A 15,545-nucleotide genomic window follows, 5' to 3' on the forward strand; every position below is an offset into this window, starting at 1 on the left:
TAGTATGATATTTGTGAGTTAAAGTCTCCAATCACATACAAGTATACAACCATGTTAAAGGGAGCCCAGTGTGTTATGCCAACCATCTCACTCACCCCGGTCTCATACCCTTTGCTATAAATCCACATCAAAACCTTCGATTTGTTTACAAAATCTACTATTGGCTTATGTAACCGTGTTCATGCAGTTTGTCAGCTTATAATCTCATTATAAAGTTGGTTAGAGTCTGTCATGAAGCAAAATGTGAAAGCAAAATATCACAGTAATATGCCACAAATTTTGTAGAAAGACCATCTGAGATTAAAATTAACATAGATTACAATTCTCAATGTCAAAGTCGCAACAAAACAAGGATTTCTAATCTTCAAACCACACCAAGGATTCAAACCAACAACAAACAATACTTGAAATTTTATATTTTACAAACGATGATATCAAGTGCTCCCATCGCCAAACAGGTAACCCAAGGAAGATCCTCCCCCTGGAGCAGCATGAACCTTGGTTGAAGGACGGTCCTGTACAACATATTTTTAAATAATTTAGACAAGCTAACAAGAACAAATAAAAGTTGACGAGGCATGCTAGCTTAACAGTGTATAGCGTTTGTGATTTGAAGTCTTAACTATAGAATTTTTTATGTATGGACACTCCGATACTACTTCTGATTAGCCAAGGGTTTAAAACTAATCTTTAAAAATAATCAGTTTCATACCGCCTGCAACTCTGCCACTAACTACCATACTATAAGATAAAATTACTCTCACGACCTATAGTTTAATATAACTTGAGATGTCCACTCATGTTTCACAAGACCACCTATCTACAAGAATGTCCTTTTTACAGAAGGTTGAAGTTCCAGCAGCCCCTACCAGTCCATTATGTAAGGAGGTAGATCAAGCAAACCTAGTAGCCTGCTCAGATGGTAAAGGTTCCTCGCCAACTCTGGTTCTTCCAAATGCCCCATGACCCCACTCCAAAATTAACAATCGACAACACGTTAGAGACATAATCTCCTTCTCTGTATATTTCTACTTGTTTGTAGATTATGGCCTGGATCAACGAATGCATATCCAAACACTATTGCCCATGGCAAGTTGTGTCGTAACCAATTATTTGATTTTTGATTGTTTAACATCAGACGATCAGTTAAAACTTAAAAAGTGCATATCCAAACACACCCTAATCATCTACTCCACAGATATCGGAACCTCATGTAGTACAAAGTTTGAGACTGTAATTCCACAAGTTCTGCTTAGAATCATAATCAGCTCAAAGTGAGATTCAACAGAATCATACCGTGAGGAAGTTGCCAGTATTCTGACCATCAGCCCGGACATAGTTGTTAAGCTTGCTACTCTGGATGCCAGCTGGAACCTGTTTTGTGATATCTGGCGGTGTTACAGCCGCCACAGGTTTAGGAGTCGGCTCGCTGACAGCCGCAACATTGACCTGGCTCGGTGCAGCCAGTGCTTGGGCCTCTGCATTGCCTGTGGCAACTGTGGCGGGCTTTGGCTCACCTGCACTACCGAAAAGGTAGTTGAGTGAACTTTGTCCTCCTCCACTGCTGACACCACGACCCATGATCTCTGTTTTGATATTCTAAAAGCTGAACCTGCTTCCCATGATGATGAAAGAAACAATAATTATGTTATCAGTTAACAAACACCGATGCAATTTAGCAGAATAGCAGATAGCCCAAACTTCACAGCATCACAATACTACACTAACAATTACTATTTATAACAATATAACCCAAATGCAAACCAAGGGTGTGTCAAATAAGCATTTGGTGGCTCAAGACTCATCATTAACAGTATTGTGAAATGATTATAATTGATCACTTTTTTTCAAGAGTTCAAGATAAGTTTTTTAGACGATCCTATCACTCATGTATATGTGTCACGTTAATAATATTGAGCCTTGTATCATACCATTGTAAAAAATATACTAGGTCAATATTGGATTGCAATACAAGCCTCAAATTGCTAGAGATCTATCACCAGCCACAACATTAAAAACCAAACCAAAATTAACGCTTAAAGCCGTGTGTTTTAGACAGTTGATTTTAACCAATTTGATTAAATCACCAAAGTTAGGAATTGGAACTCCAAAATGAAAACAGCAGATAAATACACATGAAACTCAGACATAGGGTACGTTAGGCATAAATAGATGGAGCTCATAGGTAGAGCTAGAAGCCGAGACTTTTTCAAAAACTTAACTTTAGGGCTTGTCGTTTTTTCCCAATAACAGCTTTTTCTTTTTCACTTAAGAAAATCGAAACTTTAAGCTCCAAAAGGCCCTTCGCAAACACATACAATAAAAATTTAACTTACAAACTGGTATTAAGCTTCCTAGGGGGATGATAACCATCACCAAGGTTCAAATCCCAATCAGAGTTAGTCTCCATACAAAACGCATCACCAGGTCCAAGCTCGTGAGTGACCGTGTGAGCTTGGTACCTGTGAATTCATAGCCAACATAACCACACAAAGAAAATTTTCAAAAAAAAGGTATAACCGCGTACCTAAGCTTGTTAACCGATGAACCCACAATGACCCGAATTACGCTCTAAACGATCCTTAACTAGCTTAAACACTACTTAAATAAACTAAAACAATGAGCTTAGTATAAACTCATATCTTGCATTACAATTATCTAAAAATCTTGCTATGACTACTAAAGTGTGTGAGATAGATCCAACACGACATAAAGACAATCAAATATATGATTCATCATTACTGAAAGAATAAAACACAACAGCAGCATATAATGTTTGACATGTACATTCACAATTTTGATCCAAGCACAAACATTTTTAATTGTAAATGGTTCTTTATTAAAAATGTTAGATCTATGTTTACGTAATTAATACAAAGTAAGAAACTTTAATTGATTGGAATGAAAATAGAAGAGGAAATTTCAGAGAAAGAAAGAGGGGGGTTTTTACCTGTGTGGTTTTTGGGATCAGATCTGGACCGGAAATGAGAAATACTACTGTATATATTTCAACTTTTTCAACAAAAAGAGTAAAGTGACGGGAAAAAATAAATATATATCTCCCTCGTTTGTTGGTTTTTTTTTTTCTTTTACATTTAATCATAATTTTAAAAAAAAATTATGATGGTTAACTAGCACATTCCTCTTTTAGTGGAGGAGTCATGTCTCTCAAAATTTCATCCTTCCCAAATTTCATCAATCAAATACCTCCAACTCAATTTTCTTTTTCAATCCTTCCAACCATCCCTCCCAACCATTTTTAATGGCATTCATCACTTTCTCGACTTTCCCAAATTTTTTTATTTTCTTATTCATTTAATTTGATCAAACAATTATAAAAATATATCATTTCACTAAATTGATAACAACAAATTAACAAACAAACATAACCTTAAACAAAATATATTACTTATATTAAGTCAAGGTATAAAAATACAACTTTGAAAACTATGATAAGTTTTTTGTAAAAAAAAGTAAAAGTCTGAGGAGCTAAAATGAAAAATCTAAATTTAATAGTTTTGACTTCATCTTCCCTATTGCATATATACATACATATATATACATATATACAACGCCTGTAAATTTAATAGACAAAGGGGTAAACAAATTTTTTTTTAATGCTACAACGCTCCCAACGTTCCTGGCCCCACGCTGTCAACGTCTCTTTTTCCTCCATCCCTCGCAGGGCTTAAAGCCTGTCGACCTCCATGCCGCCGGGATGCCGTTTTGTTGGCGTCGGTGTTTCTTCAACGGGCTAGGCATGCCGCCAGGATGCCGATGACCACTCCTCTCCCCCTTAATACAACTAGACTGGATGAGAATGGGGTCTAGTGGTAAAAACTATTAGTAGGTTGGTATCGACTATCAAGTGATATAAGTTGATATAGATAAAATTTATGTTAAGGTGATAGTGGGAATAATTTAGCATATAAGGACTTAAAGTGTAATTTAATAAAATAATTGTTTAGGTGCAAATTAGTTGATTAATGACAAATTGAGTTTTTTTTAATGGCTCTTTTTATATGAGGAGATTCATTAAAGATAATTGAGTCTTAGAATTAACTTTCTTATAAAACTTTTAAAAAGAAAAAAGGGATTATAGTTTTTATAAAGGAATAAAAATGATTTAAATGGTGTCAATTTGTAGCCAATCATTGTTTATCTCACATACATAACCTAGATAAAAATACTAATAACAATCTTATAAATAAAAACTTATAAAGAAATGCAGGTGGGTCTGATTTATCAAATCATCACTTTTGTAGACCGTTATGTAGTAAGCATGTATGGCCAAAATCCGGTTCTTGGGAGAACCGGTTTGGAACCAGAACCAGAACCAGTTCCAATCAACGTTGATTGGAAGAACTGGAACCAAATTCGATTTGAAACCGATTCTTAGTCAACATTTGACCAATTTTTTAAGGTTTTTTTTACCAAAAAACGAAACCGAACCGATTTGGAACCAGTTTCGGAACCAATTTTTGGATCTAAAAGTGGAACCAGTTCTTGAGGAACCGTTTTTTTTTTATCGCAATTTCGGTGTATTTGAACCCTTTTTTTTGCCATTTCTATATATAAGTACCGATTAATCCATGATCAAAATCACAAGATTATTTAACACTTAACGATAAAGGCTAGTCAAAGTAAAACTATTGTACGTGAACATACATAAAAAGATCCTTTTCCCTGCTTTCAAAAGTGATGAATATAAAGTTTGGGAGGATACAACATACACAACCTTAAAGTATTACACATCTTCTAAAATTATTTATATGTATAATCGTTGTTGCAATATGATAGATGGGTAGATCTTCTCTAGTTGAGAAAACTTTAGGAGTAAAGTTGAGAAGATCTTTTTAACTTTACCCATCAAGTAATACTAACTTTAGGAAATCTCACCCCGATTTTTTAATGCAAGGGCGTATGTAGTATGTATATACTTGGGGTACGGCCCTTGATGACATCGAAGCATTTGCTAGTAACCTTTTTAAATTTTATAACATCATCAAGTCTATTTTCATGTCTTGTATTAGCTTGTCCATATATATAAATATTTATCCCCTTAAGCCAAATAAGATCATTCTCTCAAAAGTTTATTTTAATGTTGATATCTTAAAAATAATCCATGTTTTAATGTTGTATACATAGGAAAAAGATGGTGATAAAAATAGTTTTGTTGTCCGACGTGGAAATGCTGTTTCCAAAAGATACTTAATATTTTGATAGATTTTCAATTATTTTTACACTCATATACATATTACTCGTAAATAATTTACAATTTGGTTTCCGATTATGTTTCTTGTACAACTTTTATACACATTTGATATCAAATTATAACTTGAACTCAAACTCAAATCAATTTTGGAGATTGTAGACTTTATATAGCAGTTTATTTATCTTGTTTTAGTTTAACATAAAATAACATCCGTATGTAACTTATGCTTTTTCAATGTAACCTTTGTTTTTACAAATTGAGCACCAACTTTATATGTTGAAGGTTTCGAGTTTGAGACATGGGAAGAACATTTGAATGAATTTCACAATAAAGTCTTCCAGTAAAACAGGTTTGAGTCCTGCAAAAGGGGCAATGTTTTATCCCAATTAAATGTCATACCTTCGGACGGTTTAGTTGAGAGTTTCTCCTCCTACTAGTTATTGAAGGTGAGGGGCTCTCTAGCGCGGACTCGGTTAAAATAACATAAGCTAAATTCCCTGTTACGAGCAAATGATCTACACCTTTCAAAAGAACTAAACTTGAATAATATGTGAAAAATAGAACATAAGACAACAATAAAAAATATGTTTTGATTGAGATGTCACTAACAAAATAAATTTTACAAAGACGAGCAATAATGTCCGCACAATGCGGCGGTGAGATGGTGGGGTGATAGGTCCTAGGAGGTGATAAGTCATAGAGTGTGATAGTCAAATGCCTTAGCCGTACGGGCTCCGTACTCGGATTTAAAAATCATCGAAATTATATCGAATGACATCTCTAATGAAAGAGCATTAAATTTTAAGAGCACACATACAATTTTTATAATTTATCGATATATGCTTTTTGAGATAAAATATTTTGAATAAATTAGAAGGATAAAATGATTTATGGAGGAGAAAGAAAAAATGAGTGGTTGAAATTTAAAGAGAGAGAAAAAAAAGTGAGTGGTTGAGATTTAAGGGTATTATAGGTATATTAGGTAAAGATGTTTAAATTAGTGAATAAAGAAGGAGAGTAATTTAGGTTATTCAAATCATCTTTTGAGATTTAAAAAAAAAGACAAAATGCTTTATAAGATAGTATAGATATAGATATAGATATATATTAGAAATTGACATCAACATTATTTAGGAATTAGTTCAACCCGACTTGTTTTGACACACTAAAATTTGCCACTGTGTTCATATTTTTTGGATCCGCAACTATTTTCATACATTTCCCTCCATAAGAAAAATATCAATTAAAAATATGTTAAGAGTTGTATTGAAACTAAGATTAAAATGCTTGTATATTTAATATTAACTAGAATATGATTGTGAAAGACACATAACATCGTTTAATATATTAGAAGTGGTCACAAAATATTTGATCACAATTCACAAGTGCCGTATATATATGAATAAAAAGCTTATTAGAGTCGGAAAATCTAAATACGGAAAACATAGTTGATTTATTATTATTTTATTTTTTTTGAAATGTGTATTTCGACTCAGACGTGACTGGAGACAATTTTAACCAACTATCGTTGGACCTCGCGAGATGCTGAACATAAGCTGCAGTCTCTCAATCCCCTCCTTGTGAAAAATTCCTAAATAGGAAACTCAAGGATTGTGTCAGCTGAGGCTCGAACCTACAATCTTAGGAGAAAACCCACCGGGGCCCCACATAATGGGAAGTGTAAACATAATAATAAAATGACAGTAAGGATTTGGTTTAAATATAACAATTACTAATTAAAATAAAATAGATAAAACAGTTATTATTCTCAACTAAAAATCATTATAAATTATGAAAATATTCATACATCAATGTATACTAGAAAATTTTGGACCCCGCGTTGCGGGGTCTCAATTCCTTTGTTGAGACGGTTCGTTATTTTAGTATATATGCCGTGAATTTTCGACAGCTTAATTAGAAATAATTTTGTGATTAATATGTTTGTTTAAAAGTATGCAAGAAACGAAAACGTAATCCGTAGTAGAAACCTGAACGGGATGTGATATGACAAAAATATCAATATATTAATTCATATATCAAGTGGATGCGATATAGCAAAATGCAAGTAGTGGTACGGGGTGTATCACAATAAGGTTGAATGACAAATAAAAAGTGTGAAAAAAACAAAAGAAGTAACCCGTAATAAAAAATCCATAAAAGGAAAAACAAAGCTAAAAAAGAAAAAGACGTGACAAAATCCGAACAGGATGCAATGTGGCAAAATCCAAACTATAAGAAACGTGCGATGTGTCACTTTATAACTGATGTCACGTGTCAAGTTTTAATAAGCATGGTTACTATAAAAAAAGAAAGAAAAAACTCCAAATGGGATCCGTAATGTCAGAATCTAAATAGTGATGCGGGGTATATGATGAACCAATAAAAGAGATCATATAAGCAAAAAAAAAAGGTATCAATAAACCAAGAAAAACCAAAAGATAAATAACCTTAACGAAAATAGAAATAACAAAGGAAAAATAAAATATTGTGTAAAAGTTTACAATATATTAATTCAGAACACAAAAGCCAAAAAACTATGATGAACACCAAGAAAAACCCCAAACGAGATCCAAAATGGAAAAATCTAAATAGTGATAGGGGGTATACGATGAACCAATAGAAAGAAAACACAAAAGCAAAAAAACTATGTAATAAACCAACAAAAACCGAAAGAAAAATAACCTTAACGGGATCCGATATAGCAAAATCCGAAAAAACGCAGGTTATAGGTGGACCAATAAAAAGAAAACACAAAAGCAAAAGAAACTATGTAGGAAACCAAGAAAAACCGAACAAAAAATAACCTTAAAGGAATCCGATATGGCAAAATCTGGGAAAAAACGCGGGGTACATGTGGACCAATAGAACAGCGCCACGTGACACTGTTCATTGGCCTCCCCTTTAAAGAGATTACAATATGTACGCTTTATAAATCTTCACGTATCAATTTTATCATGATAAAATAGTCAGAAATCTTATCATATTTATTTTAGTTTAATAATTATTTGATAAGGTATACGATTAATCTTCATAAACATTAGTCTAAATTTTTTTCTAAAACCATACGAATGTGACAAACAGATTTCACTAATCTCCTTCCTAATCTTACCCATTGATTTTTCATATATCACCTTTTTATGAATTAAAAGAATTGTTACGCTTATAAATTAAGTGGATTAATCATTACCGATTTGATAATAATTACATACTAAGAATTCTATTCTAATTATTTGATATTTAACCAACTCGACTTAGGTAGGTTAGCTAAGGGTATCTTCTAAATCCACTATGTGGGTCTAGGAGGTGAGTTTTTCCAAGGTCTCGGGTTCAAGTCTTGGATTTCTCATCAAGGTAGGAAAGTGTTAGAGGTCTAGCAAATCGCATATTAAAATTGCATCCAACACGTCTGAATCGAAACCAACTTCACAAAATAAATTATTTGAAATTTGAAGTGGAGTCGGATCCGGGTTCAAACACCGATCCTCCTGGCCATGTGAAAAACAAAAACCCTTTTCTCATATCACCTGAAACAACCCTTCCTCCAGACGTCCTTCCCTTAAATTTACATATATTCCCTCCTCAACCAACTCTCGTATTCATCAATAATTATTCAACATCTGTTCTTTTTTTCCTACCGTCTTTATTCATTCAGGTAATATATATATATTTCAAATCTTCAATACGTTCAGATTTATATATATATATATATTTAATTTTAGATTTTTAGCTATTGCTAAAAAAATAATAATAATAATATAATTTGCAGATTATAATGTTTATTATCATTATTTTTACACAATAGGCCACAGTATGTTACTTTATACTAACGTATCACAGGAGTATGTTAAAAAGGCTAGGGTTTCAGTAGGTGTTTATGTTGTTAGCTTTTTATTATTATATTATTATTATTGTTATTGTTATTATTATTTACTCACACCACATTATATAAAACGCAAATAATCGCTTTCCTTTTTGCTAAAAACACTGTTTTATGGTTGTTTTTTTGCTGTGGCGCGATGACTACCCGGTGTATCATAATATAACCCTTCGATATAGTTTTAGAAATGTAGACGGTACCTGGAATAAATTCAAAACATTAGTTAAAGTTCCGTTATCTTTATGATACGTAAACTACAATAGGTATTGCTATTTTAATCTGTTTAACTTATAATTTACAGAGTGTACGATTATTATGAAAGGCATTTTTATTTTATCGTGTAGCCAATTGTATAGTAATAAACATCCTATTCAAACTCAGCATACCAACCAAAAGTAGACTTTTGATAATTCTGTTAAGTATTAAGTATTAATTATATATATTATAGAGATGGATATTTCATAATATTAAAATTACCGCGACCCCACCACTATCTCAAATATTGGTCGATATTTGATTCTGGACCTGTTTAACTACATAGCAGTTTAGTGTAAATGTTTGATCTTACTGGTTTTTTTGATATGGTTTTTGATAGGGTTGTTTAAAGAAAGTGTTTCTGATGGTTTTGTTGCCGCAAGTGTCGTTATATTGCGGAAGCTAGGTTTGTGAGTTTTAGTACTGCTAAGTCGGTATGTATAATAATCAGAGGAATAATCATGGGAACTATCAGCATTTTGGGCAGCGCTTGCCACCTCCCCCGTTACAACAACCGGGCCCTCAATCGTATGGACCACCTGTTTCGATTCCTCCCAATCAATCTTACTTGATTCCACCTCCCCCGTTGCAGAACCCTAACTGGGGTCAAAATCGACATGTTTCACAGCCAATGCCACTGCCAGGACACCATCTAACTCCAAGAATACCGCCACCACATCCACACGGACAGCAATTTTATCGAGTACCGCCACCATTACCTCCTCCAGTGACTTCAAGTTACTTCGCGCCTGCTTCGTTTGGGTCATTCGCTCCACCGCCACCTCCACCAGTTTCCACTCCTCCTGGGCCTCCACCTCTTCCACCTTCTTCACCATCTGTCAATAGAAAAACTCATGTGTATGGTAATGAGATGAGTGCTAACGATATGCGTGTCACAAATATTGTATCTGATATTCCTCCGCCACCACCTAAGCCGAAGGACGAGAACACTGTTAGAAAGATTGAAGTTTTGTGTCAGTATATTGCTAAGAATGGTAACAAATTTGAAGACATGACCCGCCAAAAAGAGATCGGTAATCCGGAGTTCGAATTCTTGTTTGGAGGAGAGCCTGGAAGTGAAGCGGAGATTTCACATGAATATTATAAATGGATGAAAAAGAAATGTGGTTCAAGTGAATTCCGTGAAGGTGGGCATAACAAGGATTTATCTTTAGAACTGTCAGGGGTCGGCTCTTTCATGCAACCCAATAGCACACTGCATGATAACATATTGCATTCCCCTGCTTGTTCTGACATGGATATGGATGGTTAGCTTTCTTTACGCCATAAAATTACAAGTGTTATATATCACGGGCTTTTTGTGATGTTTTGTTATTAAAATGCTAATTTTACTTTATTTTGCTTTCTTTCTTTACTCTTAGATGATATTACACAGCACGAGGAGCCAAGTATCGGTATATTGCTTGAGGGTTCCAAACATGAACCTTCTGTTATATCCAACGAAGTTGAGTTAAAAGCAGGACATGCGTGTGATTCAGAACATATATCACACAAGGATGCATGTGTTGAATCTTCAGTAGGTATTGAACAAGGTATAAATTGCAAAGTTGTGGCATATTTAATAATTTCACCCCAAACAAACAAATATATAAAGTTTCTTCTGTACAGTAGGGGCCATTGTCTCTCAGGATGATATGCAGTTTGAGAAGTCAACTGTGAAGGTTGATGCTGCAGATTCTGAACGGTCTTTAGTCAATAAAGCAGAACAAAGCAACGTAAATCTTCCTCAAAAGATGAACCAATCAGAGCAGAGCCCATTTAAGCTTATACAAGGTTATGCTTCAGATGATGGCTCCAAAAGTGATAATGAACCACATTTTGAAAACATTAGTCCTGAAGCAGTTTCGCCACACTTCAAAGAAAATGATATAGAATCTAAGAATGCTTCTGAGCTTGCCAAGGAATCGGTGCCATTATTTATAAATCTAGCGTCAAAAGTTCCAGAACCTTCCACAAAGACAGAAGATTTGGAGAACAGAGTTGATAAACAAAATGATCTTTTGCGTGGTGATGATGGCATTGCGGATCCTAATTTTGGTCGGGATCAAAAGGAAGGTAGTAATGTTAAATTAGAAGTGGACGAGTTTGGGAGAATGGTAAAGAAAGGTGGTAAGGGAAGTGATTCTGATGATTATATTACCAGGAGGCGTGGTAAAAGAGGTAGAAGTAGGAGTCGATCTCCTAATAGTAGGCGGAGGAGAAGTCCACGAAGGAGGAGGGATAGACGTAGTCGCTCACGCGATAGACGTAGTCGGTCACACAGGTACTATGTTAATTTATGTATAATGTTTTTTGGACTGGTTGTATAGGGAATGGTAACCTGCCTTTTCTTTGAATATCAATATTTTGTACACAAGTAGTCACCTACTACTATCATTTCTGCTGCTATAGTATGTCTTATTAAAGATTAATATTACCTATCGGCTGTTTTGCAGTCGGTCCCCCATCAAAAGAAGCGGGAGCAGGTCTCCTTATAGAAGGAATAGAAGTTATCAACAAGTTTGTTTAGATCATCGCCGAGGCATGTGTCATCGTCCTGCTTGTCGGTACATTCATGAACCTGATACGAGTGAGGAATCCCGGCGTCATAGAAACAGGCAGCGGCATTATGAGGAATCTGATAGATTAAAATTTTCAGATAAGTTATTGCCTGAGAAAAATGAAGTCAGTAGCCCAGAAATGCGGCTTTATCAAGATGTTTCTAGAAGTGGTGACAAGGCCAATGAAGAGTTTCGGGAGCCCTCGGTTCACTCTACTGAAGTGGCAGGTGGTCATGAAACATTGGATGCTAACAAGTCGGTAAGTAATGTTCCTTCACATCCTGCTGCTGCAGAAAATTATCCTCTGCATCCATCATTTGTTGAACACCCTCCGCTATCTACTTTACCTCAACCTGCTACCACGTGGAACACTTTGCCACCACCACCGCCAAATCACCAAGTTGGTGGTCCCATGCCACAATATCAAATGCCTTTTCAAGCTAACTATCCTTTGCAGCCCCTTGTCACACCCTATGGGTCTGGAATGTCTGCTCCTGTAGGGGTATATTCAATGAACTACCCAATCCTCCAACGGCCTGGACGTCCCATGAATTATGGTGAACAGACTCCGGCACAATTTTCAGCACCAAGTTTAATTTCTTCAAATTCTAGGGAACCGCCACCAGGTTTAATACAACCATCCTCAGCTGAAAACATACCTCCATCTTCTGAAGGACATGTTTCTAGTATTCCTGATTTTGGCCAGTCTAGAATCACGAGTCACTACAATCCTTATGCATCTACATTTGATAACCCACTGACTACCAACTTTAGTTCTGGTCCTGTTAATCAAGATACAGCAACATCTTACAAATATGGTCCTTCATTCAGTCAGAATAACATACCTGCTGAGGGGCAAATGGGTAATTTTGCACCTAATCTACTTATGCCCGGAGGTGGTCAATATGATCCACTGTTTGACAGTGTCGATCCATCGTCTAACTCTTTAAGGAAAAGTGATCATGGTAATAAAGAGGCTGTAATTGAAGAAAATGATGAGTTTGGTGAGACAGCCGATGCTGAGGTGGGTGCTGTGGAAAATGACAGTCCTAGCCCTAGTTCTCCAATTGATTTACGTGATGTGGCTACTGGGGATGTTGAGATTGATCAAGTGAAAACCAAGAAGAGCAAAGATTCTAGATCAATGAAACTTTTTAAAGTTTCTGTTGCTGAGTTTGTGAAGGAGGTTTTAAAACCGTCATGGCGACAAGGTAATATGAGTAAAGAGGCCTTTAAGACAATTGTTAAAAAGACTGTCGATAAAGTGTCGGGAGCTATGAAGAAACACCAAGTACCCAAAACACAGGCGAAGATCAATCATTATATTGACTCATCTCAAAGAAAGCTGACAAAGCTTGTAATGGTAAGCAGTTTCTCTCTTGAAAATGGGTCAATATGCGTAAATTTATATTGCTGTGGGGCCAAGCTCAAAAACATTAGAAAAATTGAATTGACACATTGAAAGTTGTTCAAAGTGTTATTGGGATGTTTCAGTAATGTGTGGTTGGGTTAACCAGATCCACCCTGTTTTGGCGACTTTTGTCATGACTCATGACCACTTTTTTGGTTTGATAAGAGATTTCAAGTTTATTGTTTTCCTTCCTAGTAAATGCCTAATCTAACTTGATTAAATTTTCTTATGTTATTGTGCAGGGTTATGTTGACAAATATGTGAAGGTGTAGTAGAAGCTTGTGATTTGCGGTGTAACATTGGGATTTGCATCTTACCATGAAACTTTTGCTATGTTTGTAGGTGTGGTTATTTGTAGCCACTATTTGTATTTTTAGATTAATGTTACATGGCGACTAATTTCTTACTAATTCTTACACTTGTTGTGTAGCAGAACTATGAGAATCAAATCACAATGAAGGTATCTGAATATTGGATATGACATAACTTCAGGCCTCAACTGAGTTGTATGCAATCTCCAAAGCATGTATGTAATACGTTATCTTTTCAAGTTTAGCTAGTTCTTCTGCTATTCAATAGATGCCATTGTTCATACAAATGGTTGTAAAGAGTAACCTATTTGATGTTTCGTGTAATACAAATGTTTTTTTGAAATTCATATTTTTTGTTTGTGCATTTTATTCGTGAATCTGAGATTGGTTTTGTTGGATCTAAGTCAATGAAAGGATCATTCATCATTGTAGTTTTATCTGCTCTTTAAGGTGAAATGAGAGATCAGTTCATGTTTTAGATTGGGTAATGTAATCAAAGATATAAATGGGTAAACGTGGAGCAGGATAGCCTAGAAACTAGCTAGGTACTCATGGAGTTGTGAACTTGTGATGAGGTTCTTTTTCTATTTAGGCTACCCAGGGAGCAATGTATGTAGTCTAACTGGGGTTTTCTATGGTCGTTTCCAAACCATTACGTGGCCACCCACAAGATCTTACCTAGTGAGTTTTGAACCTAAGACCTCTTCTAAAAGATGTTGGGATAATAACCATTAGCCCACCTTGGAGGTGTAAATGGTGGTTAATAATCATAAGAAATGTATATCTAATTATTGCTATTACTTGTAACTTGTAAGAATCTCTTTTGGGTTAGAATTTCACTTGTACTGGTTATCTGCTTCTGTATCATTTCACATGGTTAAAAAGTCTCCTATGTCTACATTTTGGTTGTATTATCTTTTCAAGAATCTTATTATCTACAACATTCTACCTTTCTGTGTTGCACAATATCACTTACTGCACAAAATTGGAACATAAAAAATATGGTAACCAAAATCCGGACCACATAGTAAGGAATTGCTGACAGCTTTCCAGCTTAGAATTGGTTCAATCCCTAGCAATACTTGAACTTTAAGATAGTATATCCTTGTGTAAATTGTAAACAGCCTTTTTTACTGTTAGAATAAGAGACAGCAATCAGTTTTGGACCTGATTGTAACCGGACTAGAGAACTGGGCTGTACATAACTGGTCTAATAGGTTTGATTACATATCGATTAAAAATTATGTGTCACATAGTTCGGCTGGTTGTGAAAGCTTTAGTCCCAATCTACGGGTGTATTTAGGTTGTGTTTTACAGGCTTTCTAATATGTGCTTTCAACTTATGACATTATAAACTGTTTCATTTATAAATTATGTTGTTATATTGAAATGATTTTTGATCCTCAAAAACTTTTAATTTATAACAGCGTGTTTGTTGGTTAGTGGTTCGAATTCTAGCAGTGACATCCAAGCGGACAGTATGCTGGCGGTTGGAACCCGAAGACACCTCTGAAGACCAAGGGTGCGATAACACCTTAGTGCTTTATGGTAATTTATATAGTTATGTTGATGAGGAGAAAGCATGGCCTATTGAAAGCCTGAAAAGGTATATAGTCGAAAATGATTTTGCATGTGGCTTTCAACTTCTAATAAGAATATTTCTAGGTCCACATAGTGACATAACCAGAAAGGAGCCCACTGAATCCACTTCTATCGGTTCCTATTCAATATAGAGGATAAGCCCATCATAAAGCCCATCTTAATTTATTCTTTTTTAATTTTCAATGGAGGGAAGCCATTAATAAATTATAAAAGTTTGAATTTGTCATTGCATAATGTTGACAAAAACTGTATCGATTTTTATACTTCAAAGAATGTCTGATCACTATACTACTTTTTAAAAAATTACAGTTAG

The 15,545-nt window shown here is 35.0% G+C and overlaps 2 protein-coding genes across 6 annotated transcripts; one reads left to right on the forward strand and one right to left on the reverse strand.

Annotated features, from left to right (window-relative positions):
• Window positions 1-277: 277 nt before the first annotated feature.
• On the reverse strand, window positions 278-3,051 carry LOC122578264 (protein SPIRAL1-like 1). Its single transcript, XM_043750181.1, has 3 exons — window positions 2,951-3,051; window positions 1,297-1,612; window positions 278-515 (listed from the first exon to the last, which is right to left on the reverse strand). The coding sequence occupies exons 2-3, from the start codon at window positions 1,579-1,581 to the stop codon at window positions 435-437; spliced, it is 366 nt and encodes a 121-aa protein (XP_043606116.1). The 5' UTR covers window positions 1,582-1,612; window positions 2,951-3,051; the 3' UTR covers window positions 278-434.
• Window positions 3,052-8,695: 5,644 nt separating this feature from the next.
• On the forward strand, window positions 8,696-15,298 carry LOC122578441. Of its 5 annotated transcripts, none has more exons than XM_043750407.1 (8): window positions 8,696-8,867; window positions 9,688-10,615; window positions 10,730-10,900; window positions 10,977-11,631; window positions 11,804-13,271; window positions 13,562-13,661; window positions 13,753-13,845; window positions 15,058-15,298. In XM_043750407.1, exons 2-6 carry the CDS (start codon window positions 9,784-9,786, stop codon window positions 13,589-13,591), a joined length of 3,156 nt encoding a protein of 1,051 aa, XP_043606342.1. In that variant the 5' UTR covers window positions 8,696-8,867; window positions 9,688-9,783; the 3' UTR covers window positions 13,592-13,661; window positions 13,753-13,845; window positions 15,058-15,298. The 5 variants fall into 5 exon arrangements, with proteins under 5 accessions (XP_043606342.1, XP_043606343.1, XP_043606344.1 ...); XM_043750408.1 differs by having other exon boundaries at window positions 15,074-15,298; XM_043750409.1 differs by lacking the exon at window positions 15,058-15,298 and having other exon boundaries at window positions 13,750-13,977.
• The last annotated feature ends 247 nt before the right edge of the window (window positions 15,299-15,545 follow it).

This window comes from Erigeron canadensis, chromosome 8 (genome assembly GCF_010389155.1).
Source record: "Erigeron canadensis isolate Cc75 chromosome 8, C_canadensis_v1, whole genome shotgun sequence".
NCBI lineage: Eukaryota > Viridiplantae > Streptophyta > Magnoliopsida > Asterales > Asteraceae > Erigeron > Erigeron canadensis.

Bases quoted from the DNA above. Each gene is read 5' to 3' on its own strand.
- LOC122578264 (XM_043750181.1), bottom strand. From the start codon at position 1,581: ATGGGTCGTGGTGTCAGCAGTGGAGGAGGACAAAGTTCACTCAACTAC. The intron at 516-1,296 runs GTATGATTCTGT...TATGTTGTACAG, and splicing joins ATACTGGCAACTTCCTCACG to GACCGTCCTTCAACCAAGGT.
- LOC122578441 (XM_043750407.1), top strand. From the start codon at position 9,784: ATGTATAATAATCAGAGGAATAATCATGGGAACTATCAGCATTTTGGG. The intron at 11,632-11,803 runs GTACTATGTTAA...GCTGTTTTGCAG, and splicing joins AGACGTAGTCGGTCACACAG to TCGGTCCCCCATCAAAAGAA. The intron at 13,272-13,561 runs GTAAGCAGTTTC...GTTATTGTGCAG, and splicing joins AGCTGACAAAGCTTGTAATG to GGTTATGTTGACAAATATGT.